Below are 24,871 nucleotides of genomic sequence, written 5' to 3' on the forward strand. Positions count from 1 at the left end.
AACGGTGACGGGCTAGGGACTGAATCAACTGCTAGCGGTCAGTGACCTCCTCAGTCATGCTGATGTAATGAAGCCCCCATAAAAGTCCAAAGGAGCAGGCTCTCAGAGTTTCCAGCCTAAAGAACCAAAAGGCTCCCGCCTGCCATTGTGCTGGGCCCCAGACGCAAGAGGACAGAAGCTCCTTCGTGAGGGACCTTGCCTTATGCATTTCTTAATCTGACTGTTGGTTTCTGACATCCTATGTAATCTGTTAACAAAGTAGGTTTCTTAAGTTCTGTGAGTCACTCTAGCAAACTAATTGAACCAAAGAAGAGGCGCAGTAAGGGGGATCCTCTTATTTATAGTCAGTCAGAAGCACACTTAACTTGGCTTTGGAATTGGCATCTGAAATAGAGGGCAGTTTTGTGGGACTGAGTCCTTAGTTTGTGGATGCTGTCTCTGGGCAGATGAGGTATGAGTTGAGTTGAATTGTAGGAAACCCAGCTGATGTCTGAGAATTGCTTGGTGGTTTCAGGGAAAACTCCCTCCCGTCCCATGTCAGAATTAGCTACTAAGACAAGATGGCTTTGGATTGCAGTTGTCATTAGAGATTTAGTTTTATGAAATTATATAATGTCTCTCCTCCTGTTACCTTATCTTAAAAAAAAAAAAAAAGTAGGGTCACCTGGGTGGCTCAGTCAGTTAAGTGTCCAACTCTTGGTTTTGGCTCAGGTCATGATCTCATGGCTGATGGGTTCAAGACCCACATCAGGCTCTGCACTGTCAGTGTGAAGCCTGATTGGGATCTCTCCCTCGCTCTGCACCTTCCCTGCTCGCTCACTCTCTCTCTCTCTCTTTCAAAAAAAATAACCATTTTTTTAAAATGAGAGTATTGATACCCACTTTACAAGATCATTAAAAGATAATTTATACNCCCCTGCTCGCTCACTCTCTCTCTCTCTCTCTCTCTTTCAAAAAAAAATAACCATTTTTTTAAAATGAGAGTATTGATACCCACTTTACAAGATCATTGAAAGATAATTTATACAAGTTCCCTGAAATAGAGCATTATACAAATAAAATTTATTTTGTATCCCTCTCTTCTCCATCCTCAGCAACTCCTCCCCACCAGTGCTGTTTGTATTGGATAACGAAGTCCCTACAGTGGGTACATCTTAAATGATTTATTGTAGGATGGTTTCTAAAGCCAGCCTGTTGACCAATTGGCCTAACCTGGAAGTGTTTAAAGTATCATATGTCCTCGTAGGACCTAAAAGTAAAACAGCCAGTTATTTTACCAGCAAAATGATTTTTTTTTTCAGGAATAGCAGAGAATTGCAATTCTACACATGCAAGCTGTGGCAAACAGTAGGCAAGTGTAGAAATCAAAGACAAGAAACATAGAGAAAAAGGAGGGAGTTGGAGGGGCTGCTTTGAAGGTAGTTCATTGGAGGAAAATGAGAGTTCAGGGTAGAGATGGTTTCTCATTCGCTGAGTTGTTGCTGGACAAGAAGAAATTCTTCCTTCCTCCTACTGGAGAAGTAAAGCAGGCTTCTTGGGAATGCAGGGTTCTCCTCTTCTGTTGAAGTGTGCACTTGACAGAGTGGTAGACCCTGCAAGTTCCCCCTTCTGGCCTCCTGACTCCATTTTAAATGAAGTTTATTCACTTTCAGACCCTCATCTGCAGTAGCAGCATAGCAATTCTGTTTGAGCTTCATAGCCCCTGCACATCAGCCTGTTACCCACTGAATCATTGTGTGCTTCTTGTCTGTCTCAGCCTATTCATAGTGATGCTGTCAGCTAGCGATGCCTAAGGCACGCACCTGGGCATGTACGATTGGTGATGAGCCCCCACATTTTCCTGATTGGAGCCATTGTTAATGTTGCAGCTGGACCGGCATCTGTGACTCTTACTATGCCTGCAAGCTGCACCTCAGCAACAACCGTTAGGGAACTTAGAAGAAAGGATTTATTATGCACATGTCCTAGAGGGCACGTGCCAGGCCTGGGGGCCGCACATCCAGGTGGCAGGGAGGAGGAGCAGACCTGGGTCTCTGTTTTATTAGGGCCCAAGGGTGGGCAGGCTAGGGTTTCACAGAGTCACTCTTTATTGGTGAATTTAAATCCTAAGTATGGGAATTTGAGCATGGGAAGGGAAAAGCAAGGTCAGTCAAGCCATCAGTTACCCCAGTTACTCAGAGCTTTTTAAAAGGGGAACTTAATGAATGGGGGTGCCCTGGTTCTTAGTTGTTTAGCTAGTAGCTGTGTCATATAGCTGGCAATTTATTTAAGATGGATGCATTCGAAATGGATGGGTTGGCAATCAAAAGCTCAATGCCAGGTGCTTAGAATGGCTTATACAAAGTATGTGTCCCCCAGCAACCCTACACACTAGACTGCCTCATGGGTGTAGCTAGATGACATCATTAGGCAGCCAGTTGGATTGTTGACGGAGAATTCTGTATTGTGCTGGTTTACTACAGTTGGAGTGGTGGACTGGTAAGACTGATTAAAGCTAGAATCTGCATTTGCATAGGTTAATTGCTAAAGGGCTTTGCTAAGGGGCACACAATGACATTTGTACATAAACTCTTAACTAGACCCATACCTGGAGTCAGTCTAGCCACTTAGAGTGGCCTAGCCTTTTGCCCTCAGTGTCCTTGCTATAAAATGTCAATAATAATGTTTATTATTCACTGTCTTGTCTTTGGTGGAACATTACCAAATGGGGCCACTGCTGAAGGGACAGACAGCATCTTTCCTCCTAACCAGTCAAGGTCATTGCAAGGACTTAGCCCAGGTGTAACAGCTTAAAGCTCACAGTGTTTTTCTGTCTTAGTACCATGCTTCCCAATATCTCAGAAAGAACATTGACTAGAAGGCAGAAAAGAAATTGTGTATATAATACTTTTTAGTTTTCCAAAGCACCGTTATGTCTGTGTCTTCTGCTTCCATTATCAAGGGAAATATTATAATCCTTGTCTCTGAATGGTAAGAAAAGTGAAAACTCATCTAAGGTCACACCACTGGTGAATGTATAAAGCAAGACTAGAATATGCAGAGTCCAGAATTCTTAGCCTCCTTTATTGGGCTGTTACTGTATCCCAAGATTTGAACTTTATGCCAACTTGGAGGAAACTATAATGCATAGAAAGGGCACTTGCATAATTACAGAATCAGTGAACCACACTGTGATATTCTGACTTAGAAGAAATATATATTTGTTTACTCAGATGACAGCTTGAACAAATCAGGATTAGGGCTGCTCACTGCACCCCCCCCCCAACACTGCAGTAGAATATCCGCATATAACTAACTACCCCCAAATTTTAACTAATAGCATAGAGTGACCAGAAATCTTACTGATAACATAAACAACCAATTAGCACATATTGTGTATGTTGTATGTATTGTATTCTGTATTCTTAAAGTAAGCTAGAAAAAAGTGTTAAAATCATAAGGAAAAGAAAATACATTTACAGTGTATATTGTATTTATTGAAAAAAGTAAGTGTTCAGGTGGACCGATGAATTTCAAACCAATGTTGTTCAAAAGTCACCTGTATATTTTGTCCTGGTCCAGTTCCTGACGTACAGCTCCCAAAACCCTTGAAATTGCATAAGTGTTAAGAGTGGTAAAGACTTTTCATTATGTTAATGAGGTGATTTTTGGAAAGCACTTACAGATGAGAGCTAGTTACCAGTGGATCCAACAATGTGATTAGAGGCTTGGTATTTTCAGTCCCATCCCCTGACATTTATTCAGTGAGCAACCCTAATCCTGCTTTGTTCAAGGGTCAGCTGTCATTTGAGTGAGCAAATATATATTTCTTATAAGTCAGAATATCACAGTGTGGTTCACTGATTCTGTAATTATGCTAGTGCCCTTTCTGTGCATCATAGTTTTTCTCCAAGTTGTCACAAAGTTCAAATCTCGAGATGCAGCAACAGCCAGTGATTTAATCATGCTTCTCTAATGAAGCCTCCATAAAAACCTGAAAACGTCCAGGTTGGTGAACACCTGGAGATGTGGGGACAGTGGTGTGCCTGGAGAAGGCATGGAAACACCATGACCCTCCCCACATTCCTTGTCTCAAGCATCTCTTCCATATGGCTGTTCCTGGGTTATATTCTTTTATGATAAACCAGTAATCTAAATAAAAAAAAAAAAAAAAGTTTCTCTGAGTTCTGTGAGCCACTCTAGCAAATTAATGCAACTTGAGGAGGGGTCTTAGGAACCTCCTGGTTTAAAGCCAGTCAGTCAGAAGAACAGGTAACAACCTAGGCTTTTGACTGGTGTCTGAAGTATGAGGAGAGGGGCTTGTGAGAACCCCCAGTCTATAGCAGATCGGTCAGAAGCACAGGTGACAGTCAGGACTTGTGTCTGGTGTCTGAAGTGGGGAGGGTGGCACTCTTATGGACTGAAACCATAACCTGTGGATCTGATGCCATCTCCTTGTAGGACATCAGGGTGTCCGAGAATTGCTTCTTGGTATGAGGAAACCTCCCCACGAAAATGTTGGAGGGATTGGGTCCGGGCACCATTTTATATGTTAAACTGAATTAGAAGTTTGCCTTATTCTTAGAGATTTTAAGAATTAATTTTAATACATTTTCTGTTTACAGTATTTACTCCTAGCAAATAATCAAGATATGGTTCAAAATAGAATATATTTAAGTATAAACATACATGGTCCCTCCCCTGCATGCGATGTGTTAGGATATCGGGGGAAAAAAACATCCGAAATGGTGTCTTGGAGAAGGTGGAACTTGAGCATGGCCTTGGAGTGTGAGTAGGACCTGTGTAGATGGCGAGACACATGGACACATTTGGGTGTGTATAACAGGGAAGGGATACAGCATAATCAAAGATGAGTACAGGGTTAGTTTGGGGGGGGGTGGTTAACAGAAGGGTGGAGGCAATGAGGGAACTGACCCAATTGGAACGGAGGGTTTGGACTAGAGGGTGGAAGGAGATAAGACCAGTCCAGTATAGTAAGAGCCTTATCCTCCAGATCACAGGCAGAATGAATAGATCAGATAAGAAACAAGCCTAGATATGGAGAAGATCCTTCGGCGGTATGCAGAGGATGGATCAGAGCACAGAGAGCTTTGATTCCATCTACACTTGCAGTGACCATGGCCTAAAACAGTGGTGGCACTGGGGATAATCTATGCTGTATGACAAAGAGAAAAGAGTATATGCTTTGTTCACTAGGGCTGTCATAGGAAGTACTATAAACCAGGTAGCTTAGAACAACAAATTCTCACGGTTCTGGAGGATTTAAAACCAAAGAGTTGGCAGTGTCATGCTCATTCCACACCTGGAGGGGAAGAACTTGTTTTGCCTCTTTCTAGCTTCTGGTGGTTTGCCATCAGTCTTCAATGTTTCTTGTATTGTAGATGTATCACTCTAATTTTCCATCTTCATGTGGCCTCTTCCCTCTGAATGTCTCTCCACAAAGCATTCTTTTTATAAGGATATCAGTCATTGGATTTGGGATCCAGTCTACTCCAGTGGGACCTCATCTTAACTAACCACATAGTCAATGACCTTATTTCCAAGTAAAGTAGAGTCTGAGGCACTGGTGGTTAGGACTTCAAAATGTATTTTTTGTGAGGGACACAATTCAACCAATAAAAGGTTTTGTGTCTTAGATTAAAGATGTAAAGATCCTGAGTATGGATAAATACAGACAAATAGAGAATGGAGGAGGAGGTATTAAAATCTGTTGTATTCCAGCTCAGGTAGATTCTTTTATCTTGGAATGAATACTAGAACATAGCTCCACAAAGAGATTTGAGACCTTTTCCTGCTTTACAGATTTAGAAACATGATTTATTTGGTTTTCAGTATATTTCTGGATAAAATCCATTTTCCGTAACGTTAGCCTAAACTTCTAAATCCTGGATCTCAGAGTAGAAGATGAGTGTTATTTGGAAGAAAAATTAACAAGCAAGTTTTATATCTTATAAAAGTTTATTGGGGTGCTTTTCCTTATTCCTTTTGACCATGTCATAAGTGCATAAGTTTGGCTCACTGAGAAGTTCAGTATGAAATCACTAGGAATGTAGAATCTCTCATTTTTGTTTAACAGCTGAAGTACTGAGCTGTGACTGAGTGTAGGGGGTATTTGATGATGTCCTTTCTGCCAGGTTGACTCCATGGTCCTAGGTTGTGGGACAGAGTGCCTTTGAAAGACTGAGCCGTTCTTCCTGTTTCATTTTTTGTGTTTTTAAGTTTATTTATTTATTTCTTAGAGAGAGAGAGAGCCTGGGAGGGGAAGATAGAGAGGGAGAGAAAATCCCATGCCGACAGCCCGGAGCCCAATGTGGGGCTCAAAACCATGAACTGTGAGATCATGACCTGAGCTGAAACCAGGAGTCGAATGTTAAACCAACTGAGCCACTGGGTGCCCTTCTTGTGTTTTTTTTTTTTCTTTTTTTTTTATTTATTTATTTTTTATGTTTTATTTATTTCTAAGAGAGTGAAAGAGAGAGCGAGACAGCGTGAGCAGGGGAGGGTCAGAGAGAGAGGGAGTCACAGACTGAAACAGGCTCCAGGCTCTGAGCCGGCAGTCAGCACAGAGCCCGACGCGGGGCTCGAACCCACAAACCGCGAGATCATGACCTAAGCGAAAGTCGGACACTTAACCGACTAAGCCACCCAGGTGCCCCCCTTTTTCCTGTTTTTAACACACGGGTAGTAAATGCTGCTCAGAGGAATCTGATACTCCTAGAGTACTCATCAACAGTTAGTCAGCCTCTGGTATTGAAATATGTAAGAGCAGACCCATCGCAGCTGTACAGACTCTCTTTTTCCTCTTCCAGAGTCTTCTCCAGGTGTGACAGAGGTGACTATCATAGAAAAGCCTCCTGCTGAACGTCATATGATTTCCTCATGGGAACAAGTAAGTGTGGCCCTTCCGAATCCTTACATCCCCACAAAGAGAGGTCAACTCCAATGACCCTAAAGAAAGAAAAATTAGGGCAGGAAACCTGTTCTTATCTCAGGCCACAGCTGCCTTCCAGGTAGAGTTCACCTTTCTCTCTTTTCTGTTCAGGCCATTTAACATTCCTTGCAGTTCCATACCAGTTCCTTAGCCTGGAACATCTCCCCTGAGCCCCATTATCATTTGGAAGCAGTGGAACATTCGTAGTTGTATACAACAAAGCTAAAAATCCAGCAAGGAAAGGAATATTTAAATATTAATAAGCATGCTGAGCACAACGCGGATAAGTGTTATAGGGAAGTACTAACCAGATTAATAGCTACTGCTTCCCCAGTCCTCCTCTGAACTTACATTCATTTGTTCAGTAGAAGTTTTAAGCTCCTAAACTGGGCCGGGCATTGTGCTTGGTGTTGATTCCTGAGGATTCATCGGTAATCAAAAAAACAGTTCCTTACCTCTTAATGTTACTGTGTAAGACATAGTGTAGGCTGTTACAAGTATAATTACTGAGCAGACTTAGCACAGTGAGAGAGAGGTAAAGGGAGCATTGTCAGGAGGCCTGACCTAGTTTTAGGTTAAGAAAGGTTTTTCCCAGAGAAGTTATGTGAAGTTGTTAACCAGACAGATGGGATCTGAGAAGGGGTTTTCAGCCTGTGGGAAGGCCTTGAAATGGGAAGGATTAAATTTTCCAAGAGCGTAAAGAAGGTTCCTGTGGCTGGTGCATAAGAGAGCAAGCGAGAGAGGTTGGCAGGGACCAGGGAATGCAGGCTTCTTAAATCATCATGAAATTGTGCTTTATTATTTTTTTTAACTTTTTATTTTAATTCCAGTTAGATAACATACAGTGTTAAATTAATTGCAGGTATACAATGCTGTAATTTTAACAGTCTGTACATCACCCTGTGCTCGTCGTGACAAGTGCAGTTCTTAATCCTCATCACCTATTTAACCCACCCTCCTACCTCCCTCCCCTCTGTAGCCATCAGTTTGATCTCTATAATTAAGACTCTTTCTCTCACTCTTTCACTTCTCCCTTTGCTTCTTTGTTTTGTTTCTTGAATTCCATATATGAGTGAAATCCTACAGTATTTGTCTTTCTCTGACTCACTTATGTCACTCAGCATGATACTGTAGCTCCATCCATGTCCTTCCAAATGGCAAGATTTCCTGTTTTATGGCTGAATAATATTCCATTATACTTATATACCACATCTTCTTTATCCATTCATCAGTCCATGGAGACTTAGACTGCTTCCATATCTTGGCTATAGTAAATAATGCTACTATATAAATGTAGGGTTGCATGTATCCCTTTGAATCAGTGTTTTTTTATTCTTTGGGTAAGTACTCCATAGTGCAATTGCTGGACATAGGCTATTCTGTTTTTAACTTTTTGAGGAACCTCCATACTGTTTTCCACCATGGCCACACCATTATACATTCTCACCAACAGTACCTGAGTGTTCCTTTTTCTCCATATCCTCCCCCACACCTCTTTGTTTCTTGTGTTGTTGACTTTAGCCATACTGATAGGAGTGAGACTGTCAATATAGTGATTTGCACTTTTGTGTTGATAAGTGATGATTTGAGTATCTTTTCATGTGTTTGTCATCCACGTCTCTTCATGTCTTCTATCCATTTTTTAAATTGAATTATTGGTGTTTTGGGTGTTGAATTTTATGAGTTCTCTATATATTTAGGATATTAATCCTTTACTAGTTATGTCATTTTCAAATATTTTCTCCCATTCTGTCTATTGCCTTTTAGTTTGTTGATTGTTTTCTTTACTGTGTGGGAAGGCTTTTTATTTTGATGTAGTTCCAGTGGATTATTTTTGCTTTTATTTCCCTTGCTTCAAGAGACAAGTCTAGAAAAAAAAGTTGCTGTGACTGATGTCAAAGAAGTTACTTTCTGTGTTCTTTTGTGGGATTTTTATGGTTTCACATCTCACACTTAGGTCTTTAATCCACTTTGAATTTATTTTTGCATATAGTATAAGAAAGTGGTCCAATTTTTTTCTTTCACGCATTGCCGATCAGCTTTTTCAGAACCATTTGTTGAAGAGACTGTCTTTTTCACATTGGATATTCTTTCATGCTTTGTTGAAGATTTATTGACCATATAGATGTGGGTTTATTTCTGGGTTCTCTTTTCTGTTGATATATATGCCTGTTTTTGTGCCAATATCATACTGTTTTTATTACTACAGCTTTGTAATATAACTTGAAGACCAGAATTGTGATGCCTCCAGCTTCTCTCTTTTTTAAGACTACTTTGACTCTTCAGGGTCTTTTGTAGTTCTCTGTGATTTTTAGGATTGTTCTAGTTCTGTGAAAAAAGCTGTTGGTATTTTGATATGATTGCATTAAATCCATAGATTGCTGTGAGTAGTATAGACATTTTAACAATATTTGTTCTTCCAATCCGTGAGCCTGGACTGTGTTTCTGTTTCTTTGTGTTGTCTTCAATTTCTTTTATTAGTGCTTTATAGTTTTCAGAGTATAGGTTTTTCACCTCTTTGGTTAGGTTTGTTACTAGGTATCTTATTTTGGGTGCAGTTGGAAATGGGATTTTCTTTTTAATTTCTCTTTCTGCTATTTCATTATTGGAGTATAGAAACGCAAGAAAATTCTATGGATTGATTTTGTATCCTGTGACTTTACTGAATATCAATTCTAGAAGTTTTTTTTGCTGTAGTCTTTTTTGTGTTTTCTGAATGGAGTATCAGGGTATCAGCAAACAGTGAAAGTCTTACTTCTTCTTTACCAATTTGGATCCCATGTATTTCTTTTTGTTGTCAGATTACTGTGGCTAAGACTTCCAGTATTATGTAGAATAAAAGTGATGAGAGTAGACATCCTTGTCTTGTTCCTGACCTAGGGAAAACTCTTTTTCCCCATTAAGGATGATTATTAGCTATGGAGTTTTCATATATGGCCTTTATTATGTTGAGGTATATTCCCTATAAACCTACTTTGTTGAGGGTTTTTATCATGAATGGATGTTTGACTTTGCCTAAAACTTCATCTGTGTCTTTCCAAATGATCATATGGTTCTTATCCTTTTTCTTAATGATGTAATATATCAGGTTGATTGATTTGCAAATATTGAACTCCCCTTGCAATCCAGGAATAAGCCCCATTTGATCGTGGTGAATGATTTTCTTAATGTATTGTTGGATTGTTTTCCTAGTATTTTTATTGAGGATTTTTTTTCTCTATGTTAATCAGGGATATTGGCCTGTAGTTCTCTTTTTCAGTGGTGTCATTATCTGGTGTTGATGTCAGAGTAATGCTGGCCTCATAGAATGAATTTGGAAGTTTTCCTTTCTTTCTGTTTTTCAGACTAGTTTGAGAAGAATAGGTATCAACTCTAAATGTTTTGTAGAATTCCCTTGTGAAGCCCTCTAGTCCTGAACTTTTGATTATTGGGAGTTTTTTGATTACTGATTCAATTTCTTTGCTAGTTATCAGTCTGTTCAAATTTTCTATTTCTGTTTCAGTATTGGTAGTTTATATGTTTCTAGAAATTTATCCATTTCTTTTAGGTCATCCTATTTGTTGGTATTCTCTTATGATTGTATTTCTCTGGGATTGGTTGTTATTTCTCCTCTCTTGTTTGTGATTTGGGTCTTTTCTCTTTTTTTTTTCCTGATAAGCCTGAGTAGAGGTTTGTCAGTTTTATTGATTTTCTCCAAAGAAATAGCTCCTGGTTTCTTTGATCTGTTTTATTGGAGTTTTTTTGTTTGTTTGTCTTCTATATCATTTATTTCTGTGCTAGTCTTTATTATTTCCTTTTGCTGTTTGTTCTTTTCCTAGCTCCACTTTTGCTGATCTGTTCTTTCATTTCTAGGCTGACCAATTTATTGTTCAGTAGCATGTCCTTTATCCTTGATGTATTTGTGATCTCTCCAGATATTTTCTTATAGTCAACTTCTAGTTTCATAGCATTGTGATCAGAAAATATGCATGTTATAATTTCCATCTTCTTCAATTTGTTGAGGTTTGTTTTCTGGACTAATGTGATCTATTCTGGAGAATGATCCATGTGCACTTGAAAAGAATGTGTATTCTGCTGTTTTAGGATGGAATGTTCTGAATGTATCTGTTAAATCCACCTGTTCTAGTGTGTCATTCAAAGCCATTGTTTCCTTGTTGATTTTATGTTTAGATGCTCTGTCCATTGAGGTAAGTGGGATGTTAAAGTCTGCTACTATTATTATATTATTATTGATTAGTTCCTTTATGTTTGTAATTAGCTGTTTTATGTATTTGGCTGTTCCTGTGTTGGGTGCATAAATATTTACAATTGTTCTATCTTGTTGGATTATCTTCTTTATTATTATATAAGTATCCTTCTTTGTCTCTTATTACAGTTTTGTTTTAAAGTCTTTTGTCCAGTGTTAAGTATTGCTACTCTGGCTATCTTTTGACATCATTTGCATGATAGATGTCTTTCCATCTCCTCACTTTCAATCTGTAAGTATCTTTAGGTCTAAAATGAGTCTCTTACGGACAGCGTATAGATGGATCTAGGTTTTTTATCCATTCTGTCACCCTGTGTCTTTTGATTGGAGTGTTTAGTACATTTACATTCAAAGTAATTACTGATAGATATATATTTACTGTTATTTTCTTACTTGTATGTTTGTTTCTGAAGGTTTTCTTTTATCCTTTTTCTTTCATGGTTTGCTGATTTTCTTTAATGCTTTTCTTTATATTTGGATTTCTTTGTCTTTATTCTTTGTGGATTTATCAGTGATTTTTTTATAGATCATTATCATTGGGTTTGTATATAACCTCTTCTGCCTATAGCAATCTGTTTTAGGTTGATGGTCGTTCAAGTTTGAACCCATTCTTTTCTCCTCTCTACATTTTCAATATGTGTTATTATGTTTTATAACCTTTTTTGTGAGTTCCTTGACTGATTTTTTATAGCAATATCCATTTTTACTGCTTTTTGTTTCCTACCTCTATACTAACACTTTTGGTCTTTCATTTCAAAGGAGTTTGCTCTTTTTTAAGAGAGCAAAGGAGAGCCATTGGAATGTTTTAAGGAAGGAACTAGGAAGTTCAGATTTCTGCTTTGGAAAAGTCACTGTGTCTGAGGAATAGCAAATGGATTTGATGGGGGGGCAGGGGGTGGATTAACCTACCATTTAATAAGTGCTTACTAACACACATCGTATATTTATTTTAGTTAATCCTCATAATAACCCTGCAAGGTAGATATTGATATCTTCATGTTATAGATGAAGAACATGAGATCCAGGGAGGTTAAGGAGTTTGTCCTGGTTCACAGAGCTACCAAGGGGCAGAGCCTGAATTTGAACTTAGAGTTACTTGTCTTATCTAAGCATGACCCTGTCTGCTCTGGCAGACTGCCCTCATAATGGAGAGCAGCACTGTGGTAGCCTTCCCCTGTGCCGCAAAGCATCCACCGGTATGTATGTGTGTTCAGTCCCTGCCAGCAAGGCTCACCCGCCGTGGACTGAGCCAGCAGCACCTTCTTTAGCAGCTCTGTAACTGGTAGTTAAGGTTTCTCTCCAGGCCCTCTGCTCAGCCAGCACTCCCAACTTCTCACGGGCTCACTCACCCCCATTTCCATTCACAGTTCACAGTAGAAAAAGAAATTTAGAACAGTGTATATCTGCTGAACTCTTGCCGGCTGCTCGGGCAGAGCCAGATTCTGGTGCAACTTTGCCATCCTGACCTGGTTGACATTGTTACAGCCCTCTGATCCTTTCTAGGCCTAAGTCAGCCCTTTACGGAGTGCTGCAGAGTGCTTTTTTGTGAGTGAGAGCCTGGTGTTTTTCTGTCTGCCAAAGAGAAGGAGATTCCTGGCTTGGAAGCCTGAGTTCATTGACCTGGGTGGGAGGGTAGGAGGATGAGAGGGCAGGAAAGCCTTGTCCTGGGTAGAACACCATCAAGGCTTTGTCATACTATGTACTTAGTTAATGAAGTAATTTCTGAGGCGTATTCTTCCTTGGGTCTTATACCAGATATTCTTCAGATCTGTCGAAGATGACTTTATTTATTTGTCCTAGTTTAACTTGTGCTGTGCTTTATTCATTGGGAGCATGCCTTCCATGGCTGCTTTTTAGGGCTGGAGTCTACATCTANGAGAATGCAGTTATAGAGCTGGATAAATCGCCATCAGAGATCTGAAGACATAAAGGGGAAACATGAGAGAGAGAGACTGTTAGCTGACTGAGACAGTCAGTGGAACATTTTCTCAGACAAACTCAATTGGGGCAATTTCTGTGAAAGCACCTGGAATAAAGATACAGTGACTTGGAATTTTCCATTGAGTGCTTTCCTTGAAATATCCTAGACTTAATTACAGTAAAATATGGCATATTTAAAGTACAAACAGTATTGGGATCAGTAACATAGAAATTCATTTGTGCAGTTCCATGGCTGAGCTTTCTGGAGCCTGTTGGACACTTAAAAGCTAATGTATGGACACAGACAATAGAAGAGTCTTGGTGCTTTTGTTTTTAAGACTCAGTTTTTATCTCACACTTTTTTTTCTGGTTGTGCCGTACAAAACATAATCACTCTAGAAAATTTGGAAAATAAAAAAAAGGATAAAAAGATGAAAAGTCCTCTAGGACTTCACCACCTAGAGATAATCACTTTTAGTTGTGTGGATGGATAGAGGGTGAACAATGAACAGTATGGTCTAGGGACCCCCTAAGAGTCCATAAATGGGAAGTGGGACTTCTTAAAATATATGTCAGATTTACTAATGTGTACCTTTTCTGCAGAGCTATTTCTTCTAATTCTGAAAGGGATTCATAACCTAAAAAGTGTAAATTATTTATAATATTTTTTCTTTTTTTTATTGAAGCATAGTTGACATACAGTGTACATTAGTTTCAGGTGTACAACATGGTGATTCGACAAGCTGGTACACTGTGCGGTACTCACCACACATGCAGCTACCATCCGTTACCATACAGCGCTATTACAGTACCATTGACTGTATTCTCTGCTGGACTTTTCATCCCCAGGACTTATTCATTCCATAACTGGAAGTCTGTACCTCCCTCTCCCCTTAACCACTTTTGCTCACCCTCTGTCCTCCCCCAGCAGCCATCAGTTTGTTCTTTGCATTTACGGGTCTGTTTTTACTTCTTTGCTTGTTTGTTTTATTTTTTAGATTCCCCATATAAGTGAAATGATATGGTATTTATCTTTTCTGACTTATTTCACTTAATATAATAACCTTCCAGGTCCATGCATATTGTCGTAAATGTCAAGATCTCATTCTTTTTTTTTTCATTTTTCTTATATGGCTGAGTAATATTCCATTGTGCATATATACTACATCTTCATCATCTGTTCATCCTTTTTTAATGTTTATTTTGAGAGAGACAGTGCACATGTGCAAGCAGGCGAAGGACGTCGGGGGTGGGGGGGGCGCGGGAGGAGAGACTCCCAAGCAGACTCTGTGCTGGCAGCACAGAACCTAAACGGGGGCTCATTCTCATAAACCATGAGATCATGACCTGAGCCAAAATCAAGAATTGGACACTTAACCAACTGAGCCACCCAGGCGCCCCTTCATCCATTCATCTTCCAAATCTTAGCTACTGTAAATAATGCTGCAGCAAACATGGGTGCCTGTATCTTTTTGAATTCGTGTTTTCATTTTCTTTGGGTAAATACCCAGTGTGGATTTACTGGATTGTTGGATAGTTCTATTTTTAATTTTGTGAGGACTTTCCATACTGTTCCACAGTGGCTGCACCAGTTTACCTTCCTACCAACAGTGCACCAAGGGAGGGTTCCTTTTTCTCCACAATCTCATCAACACTTGTCGTTTCTTATGTTTTTGATTCTAGCCATTCTGACAGGTGTGAGGTGATTATCTGTTCATGGTTTTGATTCGCATTTCTCTGATGATTAGTGATGCTGGGTATCTTTTCATGTGTCTGTTAGGCAACCGTATGTCTTTGGAAAAATGTCTTTTCAGGTTCTTTGCCCATTTTGTAATTGGATGATTTGTGTTTTTGATGTTGAGTTGTATAAGTACCTTATATATTTTGGATATTAACCCTTTATTTGATATACCATTTGTGAATAAGCTCTCCCATTCAGTAGGTTGCCTTTTCGTTTTGTTGATGGTTTTCTTTGCTGTGCAAAACCTTTTTATGTTGGTGTAGCCAATAGTTTATTTTTGCTTTTGTTTCCCTTGTCTGAGGAGACATATCTAGAAATGTAATAATTTTTTCATTCAAAATAGAGACAGTGCTTTATGTGTTATTTGTTGATACCTACTTTTGTCATTTAAGCAGTGGAAGATGGAAGTCTTGAGCAGATCTGAAACTGCCTTACCCCACTTATTTACCCAAGTGGTTACTAAAGAGCATTTTTCCATAGGAGCAGGCATGGCAGGGCCCCCTGACTTGTGCCTGCTCCAGAGAGTGCCTGTACCAGAGAAGTGGGAGGGTCCGCAGGGGTGATAATCCCCGCTGCTTGGGGGACTGACTCTTGAGACTTACCTGCTTAGAGACACCCTGGCCAGGGCCCTGCTACCATGCAGTACACCTGCTGTGCATAGCTGCATGAATATATGGGGCCCTTGAGGCCCTTGGAGAAGAGGCTCCCTGCGGCTGCCCTGCCCCTTTGGGCAAATGCAGCCCTGGGGGAAGCCCATTGAGATAAAATACAGGGCTAAGGCTGTGGAGGCACGACTAGACAAAAACAGCCTGGGGTAGGAAGGAGCCTTATGGCAGCTCTAGGCCCTTGGCTAGATAGTACCTCTTCTCTGGGTCTCATGTTCATCACAGATAAGTGGTTCGAAATCAGTATACTTGAAGGACTCATCCACTTCTAATATCTTGTGATTCTTTGGCAAAAATGCAGGAGGAAAAGATTGAAAACTAAAACTTAAATGACCACATACCTGCAGCAGTCTCCTCAGATTAGAGGCATAGGAAAACCACCTCTTTCTGTTTTAATGTATTGCACCCGTTTTTCTTCCTTAAAAAGCAGTTTCAATCTGCCTGGTTTATGTAGTTATATGATTCATGTTCACTGTGTCTGCTGCCTGCCTTCTGTAATGATGGTAGTTAGTAAGACCTAATGTCTGTACTGAGCTTTTCATCCCTCAGGCCCCATGAAAGCACCTGCCTCCTGATAGTCACAGCATCCTGATGTCAGGAGACTTCTATTATTAAGTATTTCAGCGACATTTCATAGTTGCAGAGTGCTTTACAATTCTTGATTGGTTAGACTTTCCAATCCCCAGATAAAAATTCAATTTACTAGTGGTGAAACTATGGCCCACAGAGACCAAATGATTTGGCAGCATATCTCCTCCTTTTAGGCTCGCTTTTTCTACAGTCTACAGAGAGTGGGTTCTGAACCTTCTTGTGGATCTGTCCCTCATGTGCCCTGCTATGAATCTATTGTAAGCATCCCTAGTGGGAGGGAGCAGGCTGTGACACCTTGTCACCAGGGAGCCCCTCACCTCATGCTCCCGCTGTGCTCCGGGAGCTCCTCTGTGTTCTCCGTGGGTTAGTCCGTCCCCCTCCCGTGCTTCGCTTCTGCCCGCTGCGCTGGCAGCTCTCCTAGAGGACCTTCCATCTCTTTAAAATTAAAAACAAAACCTGTAACCTTGTGTCTCCCTCTAGCTACTTGGCCATTTGTTCCTTTGTTTGCACAGCGTCGCATGGAGAAAAATTGTCTAAATCAGGGGTCAGCACATTTTTTTTTTTAAGGATCAAAGAGTAACTGTTTTAGATTCTGAAGCTGTATTATGCCTCAACTATTCATCTCTGCCATGGTAGCACTAAAAGCAGGCACGGGCAGTGCTGAAATGCACAGGTGTGACTAGGTCCCAAATAAACATTTACAAAAATGGGTGGCGGGGTGGAGGTACTCGGGGGGCGGGGAGGGGCACAATTTGCTAACCCTTGGTCTGAATTACTATCCCCGTCCTTCACTTCCCAGTCAGCCTTTACACTTCCACAGCCTGTCTTTCTACACCACCATCCCGTGGACACCACTGTCACACATCATTAGGGACCTCTGTGCTGCTAAACCTGTCTTCCTCTCACGTGACATCTCCTGATTGTCTGTCCACTACTCCATTCTCTACCCAGCTGTCTCTGTAGTGTCTGTGGTACCACCCTCTACCCCTCTATCTCCACACACTTACCAGTTACATATTTGTCTCTGTAGAAATTAGAAATATGTTTGGCTCACGGAAATATACTAAACTAAGAACGGCTTAAACACATAGGAATTGATATTTCTTGGGTAACGAGACCTGAGATGGACAGTTGCAGTAGGTTCATCAGGCCTAACGTGTTAAGCCATTATCATTAATTCTCTCAGCCTGTTCTTTTATGCAGCCACACCTGTCACCTGCAGCTCAGGGCAGGAAGGAGGGAACGGAGGTTCCCAGCCACATCTGTCACCTTTTAACAGGGGAGTGAAAGTTTTCCTAGACCTTCCCTCATTGGACTCGGGTTGATAGTTTAATGCCCTGCACTCGTTGCAGAGGAGGAAGACTGGTGCTGAGCCCGACACGTGGCCATCTCAGACAAAGTTAGGGTTCTGTCAAGGAGGAGAATGGATTTGAAGAAGCAACCTGTATATCTGCCACAGCCTCCTCTGTGCCTTGCCTCGTTCCTTTCTGGTTTTAGTCCCAACACAGTATTTATTCCATAACACTTAATGAAAGTGTGGAATGAGTGAATTAGATAAATAAACAAAGGTTGCAAAGAGTATAGAGCCTCCCCAAGGTAGCCTGCCATGCTTTAATGTGGGCCCTGAGAGTCTGGCTGCTGCAGCCAACATCTCAGAAGCAAGGAGGCCTCGGGTGCAAGGGCTCCCCGCACACATTCCCCCATTTGTAGAAACCTGCTGACTTGTTAAGCTGGGGGCATTGCCGTTTGAAGGTTGTCTTGGCTAATGTCTACCATATACAGAGCTTCTCCAGGCCGTGGTGCCCCACACAGGCCCATATTCATGTATCTTTTTCATCACGCATCTTTAGAGGAACACTTGGTGGTTGTGTGCAGAAAGGATTTGGGGAGGAATATGTTGCCTCTCCTCTGAGTTTTAAGTAACTCAGACCCCACCTTTCATAGGCCACCCACCAGAACAAAAGATTCTAGTTCACTAGGCACCCACCCCCCCCTTTAGGCAGGATGTTGAGAATATATTTGAGAATTCTTCTGAAGGCCTCCCCCACCCCTCCTCAGCCCCAACAGATTTTCCTTTCACCACATGGGACATCCTCCCTGTGAAGAGTTTCCATTAGATGCAACTGTCCTCGTTGCCTCAAGTTTCCAGTTTGATTTTAGTACGATGGACCTCCCGGGCAATTCTTTCTCTGCTGTGGTTGCAAACGGGCGTGTGGAGAGCCTGCCCAGCATGAACAGGCACCTTCAGAAACGGTAATTTCTGGCTCTCGCCCCTACGCCTGCCTCGTCCTACATCTGCTGCCCAGCCTGCTTCCCCGGTGAAGTGGCCTCTGAAAGGGAGGGAGCAGAGGGATACAGGATTCCCACAGTAGAGAAGGTGAGCGGGAGAGAGCGGACAGCTCTTATTAGCCCTTCCCTCAAAGCTCAGGCAGTGCTCAGGAAGGAGAATGAAGCTTATAACAGAGTGGCTCAAGTCCTTCAACTGGTGAAGCAGTGATAGTGCTTGTGGTAGCCTCTTTCTAGGGAGCTCAAAGAAGCTACTGTAGATAGTCTCCTCTGGAGAAGGAAAGGAAAATGAAAACTGGAACCGTGTGACAAAATCAGCTTTGGGCTACACAGAGGCTGCATTACTTCACAGGTGCCACCTTAATAATTTCAGACAGTGGTCAGCAGTGTGGTTCTCCTTTCTTGACTTTCTCCCCAAATCCTTCCAATCCTCATACCTCCCCTCTTACATTCACTTTCCGCCAATCTTCTCCCTCCTCCCCACACCCCACAAAATAAAGACACATGAACCTGGTGTGGAGAAGCCCCTTGAAGTTGGCAGATTGTTACCTACAGAAGAGCGGCCTCTTTCCAGACTGGGCAGGAGAAAAATTGAAATGTCAGTAGCTCTGAGTTGCTGGCCAGTGGAGAGGATCCATGTAAAAGTGGCACCCTGACAGCCCCACCCAGAAGGAAGGGACTGACGCACTGCGCTGCAGGAGCAGCCACAGTGTGGGCTTCCTGGTGGTGATGTCTGCAGCAAGGAAGCCGCAGAGCCAGGGCCCACAGTGATTCATGAAAAAATGTCAGGGCAGGATTAAGATTTTCAGGAACTCTACTTGACATTTTGTAGGTTTATGTTAATATCTCAGTGTATTAAATACTTGATTTCATTGATTTTAATGTTTATAAATCCTGAATAATTTTTAAATGATGGTATAAAATAATATCAAAATTTCTTCCATGAGCAAAATAAATACTATAATAAAGATTATAATCATTACTGATGGATTTCTTCAGCCTAACTTAAAAATGGGCTGGGATTTCTTGGTGTCCCCTTTAGAACGGCTGATAGACAGTAGTTTCCACGTATCCACCACTAGATGGCACTAGTGACCAAAATCTCAGAGTAGATGCTGGGCTTTGGGGGTGACGGAAGGAACATGAATTTTGTCAGAACACTGGCAGCCGTAGGCTTCCTGTGCTAGGGTTCTGGGGATGGAAGAAAGGCATTCTGTGTTCACAGTTCCCCTGAGAGCACATAGGATGTGCCATTCAGGAGGCACTAGGAGGAAGCCCTAGTTCCAGACAGTTTACTAAGTCAGAAAATAAGTGAGTTAGCCAAGCACTCAGAATCCCTTAGGTCACACATCTGTGAGATTGGGAACTAGATGGTGAAGATAGCAAACAAAAACTGATCACAATGCATATTTTAGTTCTTAGATCAGGAAAATGAAAAACCCATTTCATTAAAATGACAGCTGTTGTGCATTTAGTAATTTTAAAACATTGTTTAAAGTTACCTGCAAGGTTGAAATTTGCTTCTCACCTAGGATATTTGAATGAAGATGTTATGTTCTAAAATTTTAATTACCTAGTCTTCTCTCTTCCTGCCAAGCGTACATCGCCTCTTGCCTCTGGTGTTTTTTAGACTGTCTTGGAGATCATTCTTGAACCTGGATTCACAGAGTTCAAGTGACGCTCAGGGTCACTCAGCTAGGGGCCGAATTGGGAAGTAAACTCAGACCATCCTGCTAGACTCTAACTTGGCCACGAATCGCCTGCCTAAACTGACCAGCAGCGTGACCTATAGCAGTGTTCGGTATCACATCTCAAAGGGGTCTAAAAAGCCAGAAGTTTTAGACCGAGTTACTAATATATTGCCCCTTTGTCTATGTAACCATGACAGCCTGAAGGGGCCAGGAAAGGAATTGAACCCATTTTTCTGTACACTCCAGGGGCTTGATGGGCTAGAGAAGACTGATTAGGCATATGCACAAATGGGTCACTTAGAATTTAAGGCGTGTTCCCAGTTCCTCCTGAAAAGATCTTAAGCTATTCCTTTGTTCCTTCCACCACAGATTAGATGATTTGCTATTCATTTGAAGTACTTGTTCATGTCTTGTTATACATTTTTACTTTCTAAGAACTTTCAGAACCATTAGGTTCATTAAATGCTCTAGAAGTATATATTCTTTACTTTGAAGATGTTCTCATTTATCCAAATGTTGTTTCAGGAAATAATTTATGAGAATGGGTCTGGAATTTAAGCCAGCGATTATTTTCCTCCAGCATCAGCAGAACTGTGCCTAGAGCCTCCTCTCACACTTTGTTTCCTTCAGCCATGGCCTCAGCTGCTGCTTCTGCCCCTTCCCCTCCCTCTCCACCTACCCAGTGTCACAGCTGAGCAACACCAACACTGCCTTATCTGGTGAGGCAAAACCAGATCAAACTGGTAACTCTGCCCTGCAGACTCTGCCTCTCTAAGAGAACTGTTTTTGTTTTAAATGTTATTGAGCTATAATTAACATACTTCAGTGTATTGGTTTTAGGTGTAGAACATAACGGTTTGATATATATGTATATTTTGAATGATTGCCACAGTAAATTTACTTAACATCCATCACCGTACATAATTTTAAGTTTTATTTTATGATGAGAACTTTTAAGGTTTACTCTACTAGCAACGTTCAAATACACAGTACAGTATTGTTAACTATAGTCACCTTGCTGTATATTATATCCCCAAGGCTTATTTATAACTGGGAGTTTGTACTTTTGGACCCCCTTTTGCCCACTCTGAACCCCTGCCTTTGCCAACCACCAGTCTGTACTTTGTATCTCAGAGCTTGGTTGTTTTAGATTCCACATAAAAGTGAAACAATACAGTATTTGTCTGGCTTATTTCACTTAGCATACTACCCTTGAGGTCCATCCATATTGTCACAAATGGCAAATTCTTTTTCTGGCCAAATAGTATTCCATTATGTGCATGTGTGTGTGTGTGTGTGTGTCTGTGTGTGTGTGTGTCTGTGTGTGTGTCTGTGTGTCTGTGCGTGTGCACATGCACGGACGTGTGTCTTTACTATACTTTCTTTATTCATCCATTGGGAGACACTTGGGTTTTATCCATATCTTGGCTAGTGAAAATACTGCTACGGTGAAACATGGATGTATAGATCTTTTTTTTTTTTCTTAAATAGTTTATTGTCAAGTTTGTTTCCATATAACACCCAGTGCTCATCCCAGCAAGTGCCCTCCTCCATGCTGATCACCCCTCTTCCCCTCACCCCCATCCCCATCAGCCCTCAGTTTGTTCTCAGCATTCAGGAGTCTCTCATGGTTTGCCTTTCTCCCTCTCCCCAACTATTTTCCCCCCTTTTCTCCCCTATGGTCCTCTGTTAAGTTCCTCCTAATCCTCCTATGCGTGCAAACATATGGTGTCTGTCCTTCTCTGTCTGACTTATTTCGCTCAGCATAACACCCTCAAGGTCCATCCATGTTGCTACACATGGCCAGATTTCATTCTTTCTCATTGCCATGCNTCCCTTGCCTTTGAGGATGTGTCAAGTAAGAAGTTGCTGCAGCTGAGGTCATGGAGGTTGTTTCCCGCTTTCTCCTCTAGGGTTTTGATGGTTTCCTGTCTCACATTTAGGTCCTTTATCGATTTTGAGTTTATTTTTGTGTATAGTATGAGAAAATGATCTAGTTTCATTCTTCTGTATATTGCTCTCCAGTTCTCCTAGCACCGTCTGTTAAAGAGGCTGTCTTTTTTCCATTGATTCTCTTCCCGCTTTGTCAAAGATTAGTTGGCCATACATTTGCGGGTCCAGTTCTGAGTTCTCAGTTCTATTCCATTGGTCTATGTATCTGTTTTTGTGCTAATACCATACTGTCTTGATGAGTATAGCTTTGTAGTAGAGGCTAAAGTCTGGGACTGTGAGGCCTCCCGCTTTGGTTTTCTTCAATATTACTTTGGCTATTCAGGGTCTTTTATGGTTCCATACAAATTTTAGGATAGTTTGTTCTAGTTTTGAGAAGAATGCTGGTGCAATTTTGACTGGGATTGCATTGAATGTGTAGATTGCTTTGNGTTGCTCTACTTCTACTTCCTTCAGGTGCACTGTTAGATTTTGTACTTGCGTTTTTTCTAATTTCTTGAATTAGGCCTAGAGTTGTGTCCGTTCCTCTTATGACTGCCTTTGCCACATCCCATAGAGTTTGGATTGTTTGTATTTTCATTTTCATTTGTTTCCATATATTTTTAAATTTCTTCTCTAATTGGCTCATTGGCCCATTCGTTCTTTAGTAGGGTGTTCTTTAACCTCCCTGTTTTTGGAGGTTTTCCAGACTTCTTCCTGTGATTGATTTCACGTTTCATAGCGTTGTGATCTGAAAGTGCGCATGGTATGATCTCAGTTCTTTTATATTTATTGAGGGCTGCTTTATGTCCCAGTACGTGATCTGTCTTGGAGAATGTGCCATGCGCACTTGAGAAGAAAGTGAACTCCATGGCCTCAGGATGTAGAGTTCTAAATATATCTGTCAAATCCATCTGGGCCAATGTGTTATTCAAGTCCATTGTTTCTTTAGTGATTTTCTGTGTAGTTGATCTATCCATTGCTGTAAATGGAGTATTAATGTCCCCTGCTATTAGCACATTCTTATCCATAAGATTGTTACTGTCTGTGATTAATTGTTTTATGTATTTAAGTGCTCCCATATTTGTTGGGTAGACATTTATAATTGTTAGCTCTTCCTGATGGATAGACCCTGTAATTATCATATAATGCCCTTCTCCATCCCTTGCTACTGTCTTTATTTTAAAGTCCAGTTTTTTTGATATTAGTATAGCTACTCCAGCTTTCTTTTGACTTCCAGTAGCATGATACATATTTCTCCATCCCCTTACTTTTAATCTGAAGGTGTCCTCCAGTCTAAACTGAGTTTCTTGTAGACAGCAAATAGATGGATTTTGTTTTCATATCCATTCTGCTACCCTATGTCTTTTGATTGGGGCATTTAGTCCATTTACTTTCAGTGTTATTATTGAAAAACATGGGTTTAGAGTCGTCATGTCCTTTGTGGGATTCATGCTTGTGGTGGTGTCTCTGGTATCTTGCTTTCCTTGCAACATTTCCCTCATACAGTCCCCCTCAGGATTTCTTGTAGGGATGGTTTAGTGGTGACAAATTCTTTCAATTTTTATTTATTTAGAAAGACTTTTATCTCTCCTTCTATTCTGAATGACAGGCTTGCGGGATAGAGGATTCTTGGCTGCATATTTTTTCTGTTCATCACATTGAAGATCTCCTGCCATGCCTTTCTGGCCTGCCAGGTTTTAGTAGATAGGTCTGTCACCACTCTGATAGGTTTCCCTTTGTATGTTAGGGCCCTTTTCTCCCTAGCTGCTTTCAGAATTCTCTCTTTGTCCTTATATTTTGCCAGTTTCACTATGATATGTCATGCAGAAGATCGATTCAAGTTATGTCTGAGGGGAGTTCTCTGTCCCTCTTGGATTTCAGTGTCTGTTTCCTTCCCCACATTGGGGAAGTTCTCTGCTATAATTTGTTCAAGGACTCCTTCAGCACCTTTCCCTCTCTCTTCCTCTTCTGGAATTCCTATGATACGGATATTGTTCCATTTGATTGTATCACTCAGCTCTCGAACTCTCCTTTTGTGTTCCTGGATTAGTTTATCTCTCTTTTTCTCGGCTTCCTCTTTTTCTATAACTGTGTCTTCTAATTCACCTATTCTCCTCTCTTCCTCTTCAAACCACACATTGGATGCGTCCATTTTATTATGCATCTCATTTATAGCATTTTTAATTCATCACAACTATTTTTAAGCTCCATAGTCTTCGTAGCTATAGTTTCTCTGATGTCTTCCTTGCCTATTTTGAGCCCAGCATTAATTTTATGACTATTGTTCTAAATTCTTGTTCAGTTATGTTGCTTATATCTGTTTTGAGCAGTTCTTTAGCTATCATTTCTTCCTGGAATTTGTTTAGAGGAGAGTTCTTCCATTTCGTCATTTTGGCTAGCTTTTAGTTTTAAAAGCTTGTTATGCACTCTGCACCTGTGAGTTCTGCTGTGTTAAAGAAGGCTCTTTGACTGTCCAGGGCCTGTCCTTTCAGGAAGTGTTCTTTGAATGGTGTCTCTTGGTCTCTCTTGTTGAGACTTTGGTTATTTTATTTCCTTACTCACTGGAGTTTGGGGCTCTCCACCCTGTGTACTTTGGCTTATTTCTCAAGGTAGCCCTGGAAAAGAAAACAGACAGACAAACACACAGGAAACAAAGACACACAACTGCACAGACAAATCTAAAACACATGCAAACTGAAAGGGAAAAAGAAAAAGGAAAGAAAAAAGAAGGGGAAAAAAGAGGAAGGAGGTAAAACAACAAAAATAAAAATTAAAAAAGAAAAGAAAAAAGAAAAAAGCCCAAAAAACAAAGGACAGTCTAAAAGCATAAAACCAGAATTCCCAGCTACAAATAAAGAGCCGGTATAT

The 24,871-nt window shown here is 40.9% G+C and overlaps 1 protein-coding gene across 2 annotated transcripts in view; it reads left to right on the forward strand.

The window, feature by feature from the left end:
* TPGS2 (tubulin polyglutamylase complex subunit 2) overlaps nucleotides 1–24,871 on the forward strand; it is a 76,832-nt gene that overhangs the window by 11,646 nt on the left and 40,315 nt on the right. For both annotated transcript variants that reach the window (XM_077753792.1, XM_077753791.1), the window contains exon 2: nucleotides 6,810–6,889. In XM_077753792.1, the coding sequence (XP_077609918.1) occupies nucleotides 6,810–6,889 (80 nt within the window). The remainder of the gene's footprint in view (nucleotides 1–6,809; nucleotides 6,890–24,871) is intronic.

The sequence above is a fragment of the Crocuta crocuta genome, unplaced genomic scaffold, assembly GCF_008692635.1.
Source record: "Crocuta crocuta isolate KB4526 unplaced genomic scaffold, BGI_CrCroc_1.0 scaffold231, whole genome shotgun sequence".
NCBI classification, from domain to species: Eukaryota; Metazoa; Chordata; class Mammalia; order Carnivora; family Hyaenidae; genus Crocuta; species Crocuta crocuta.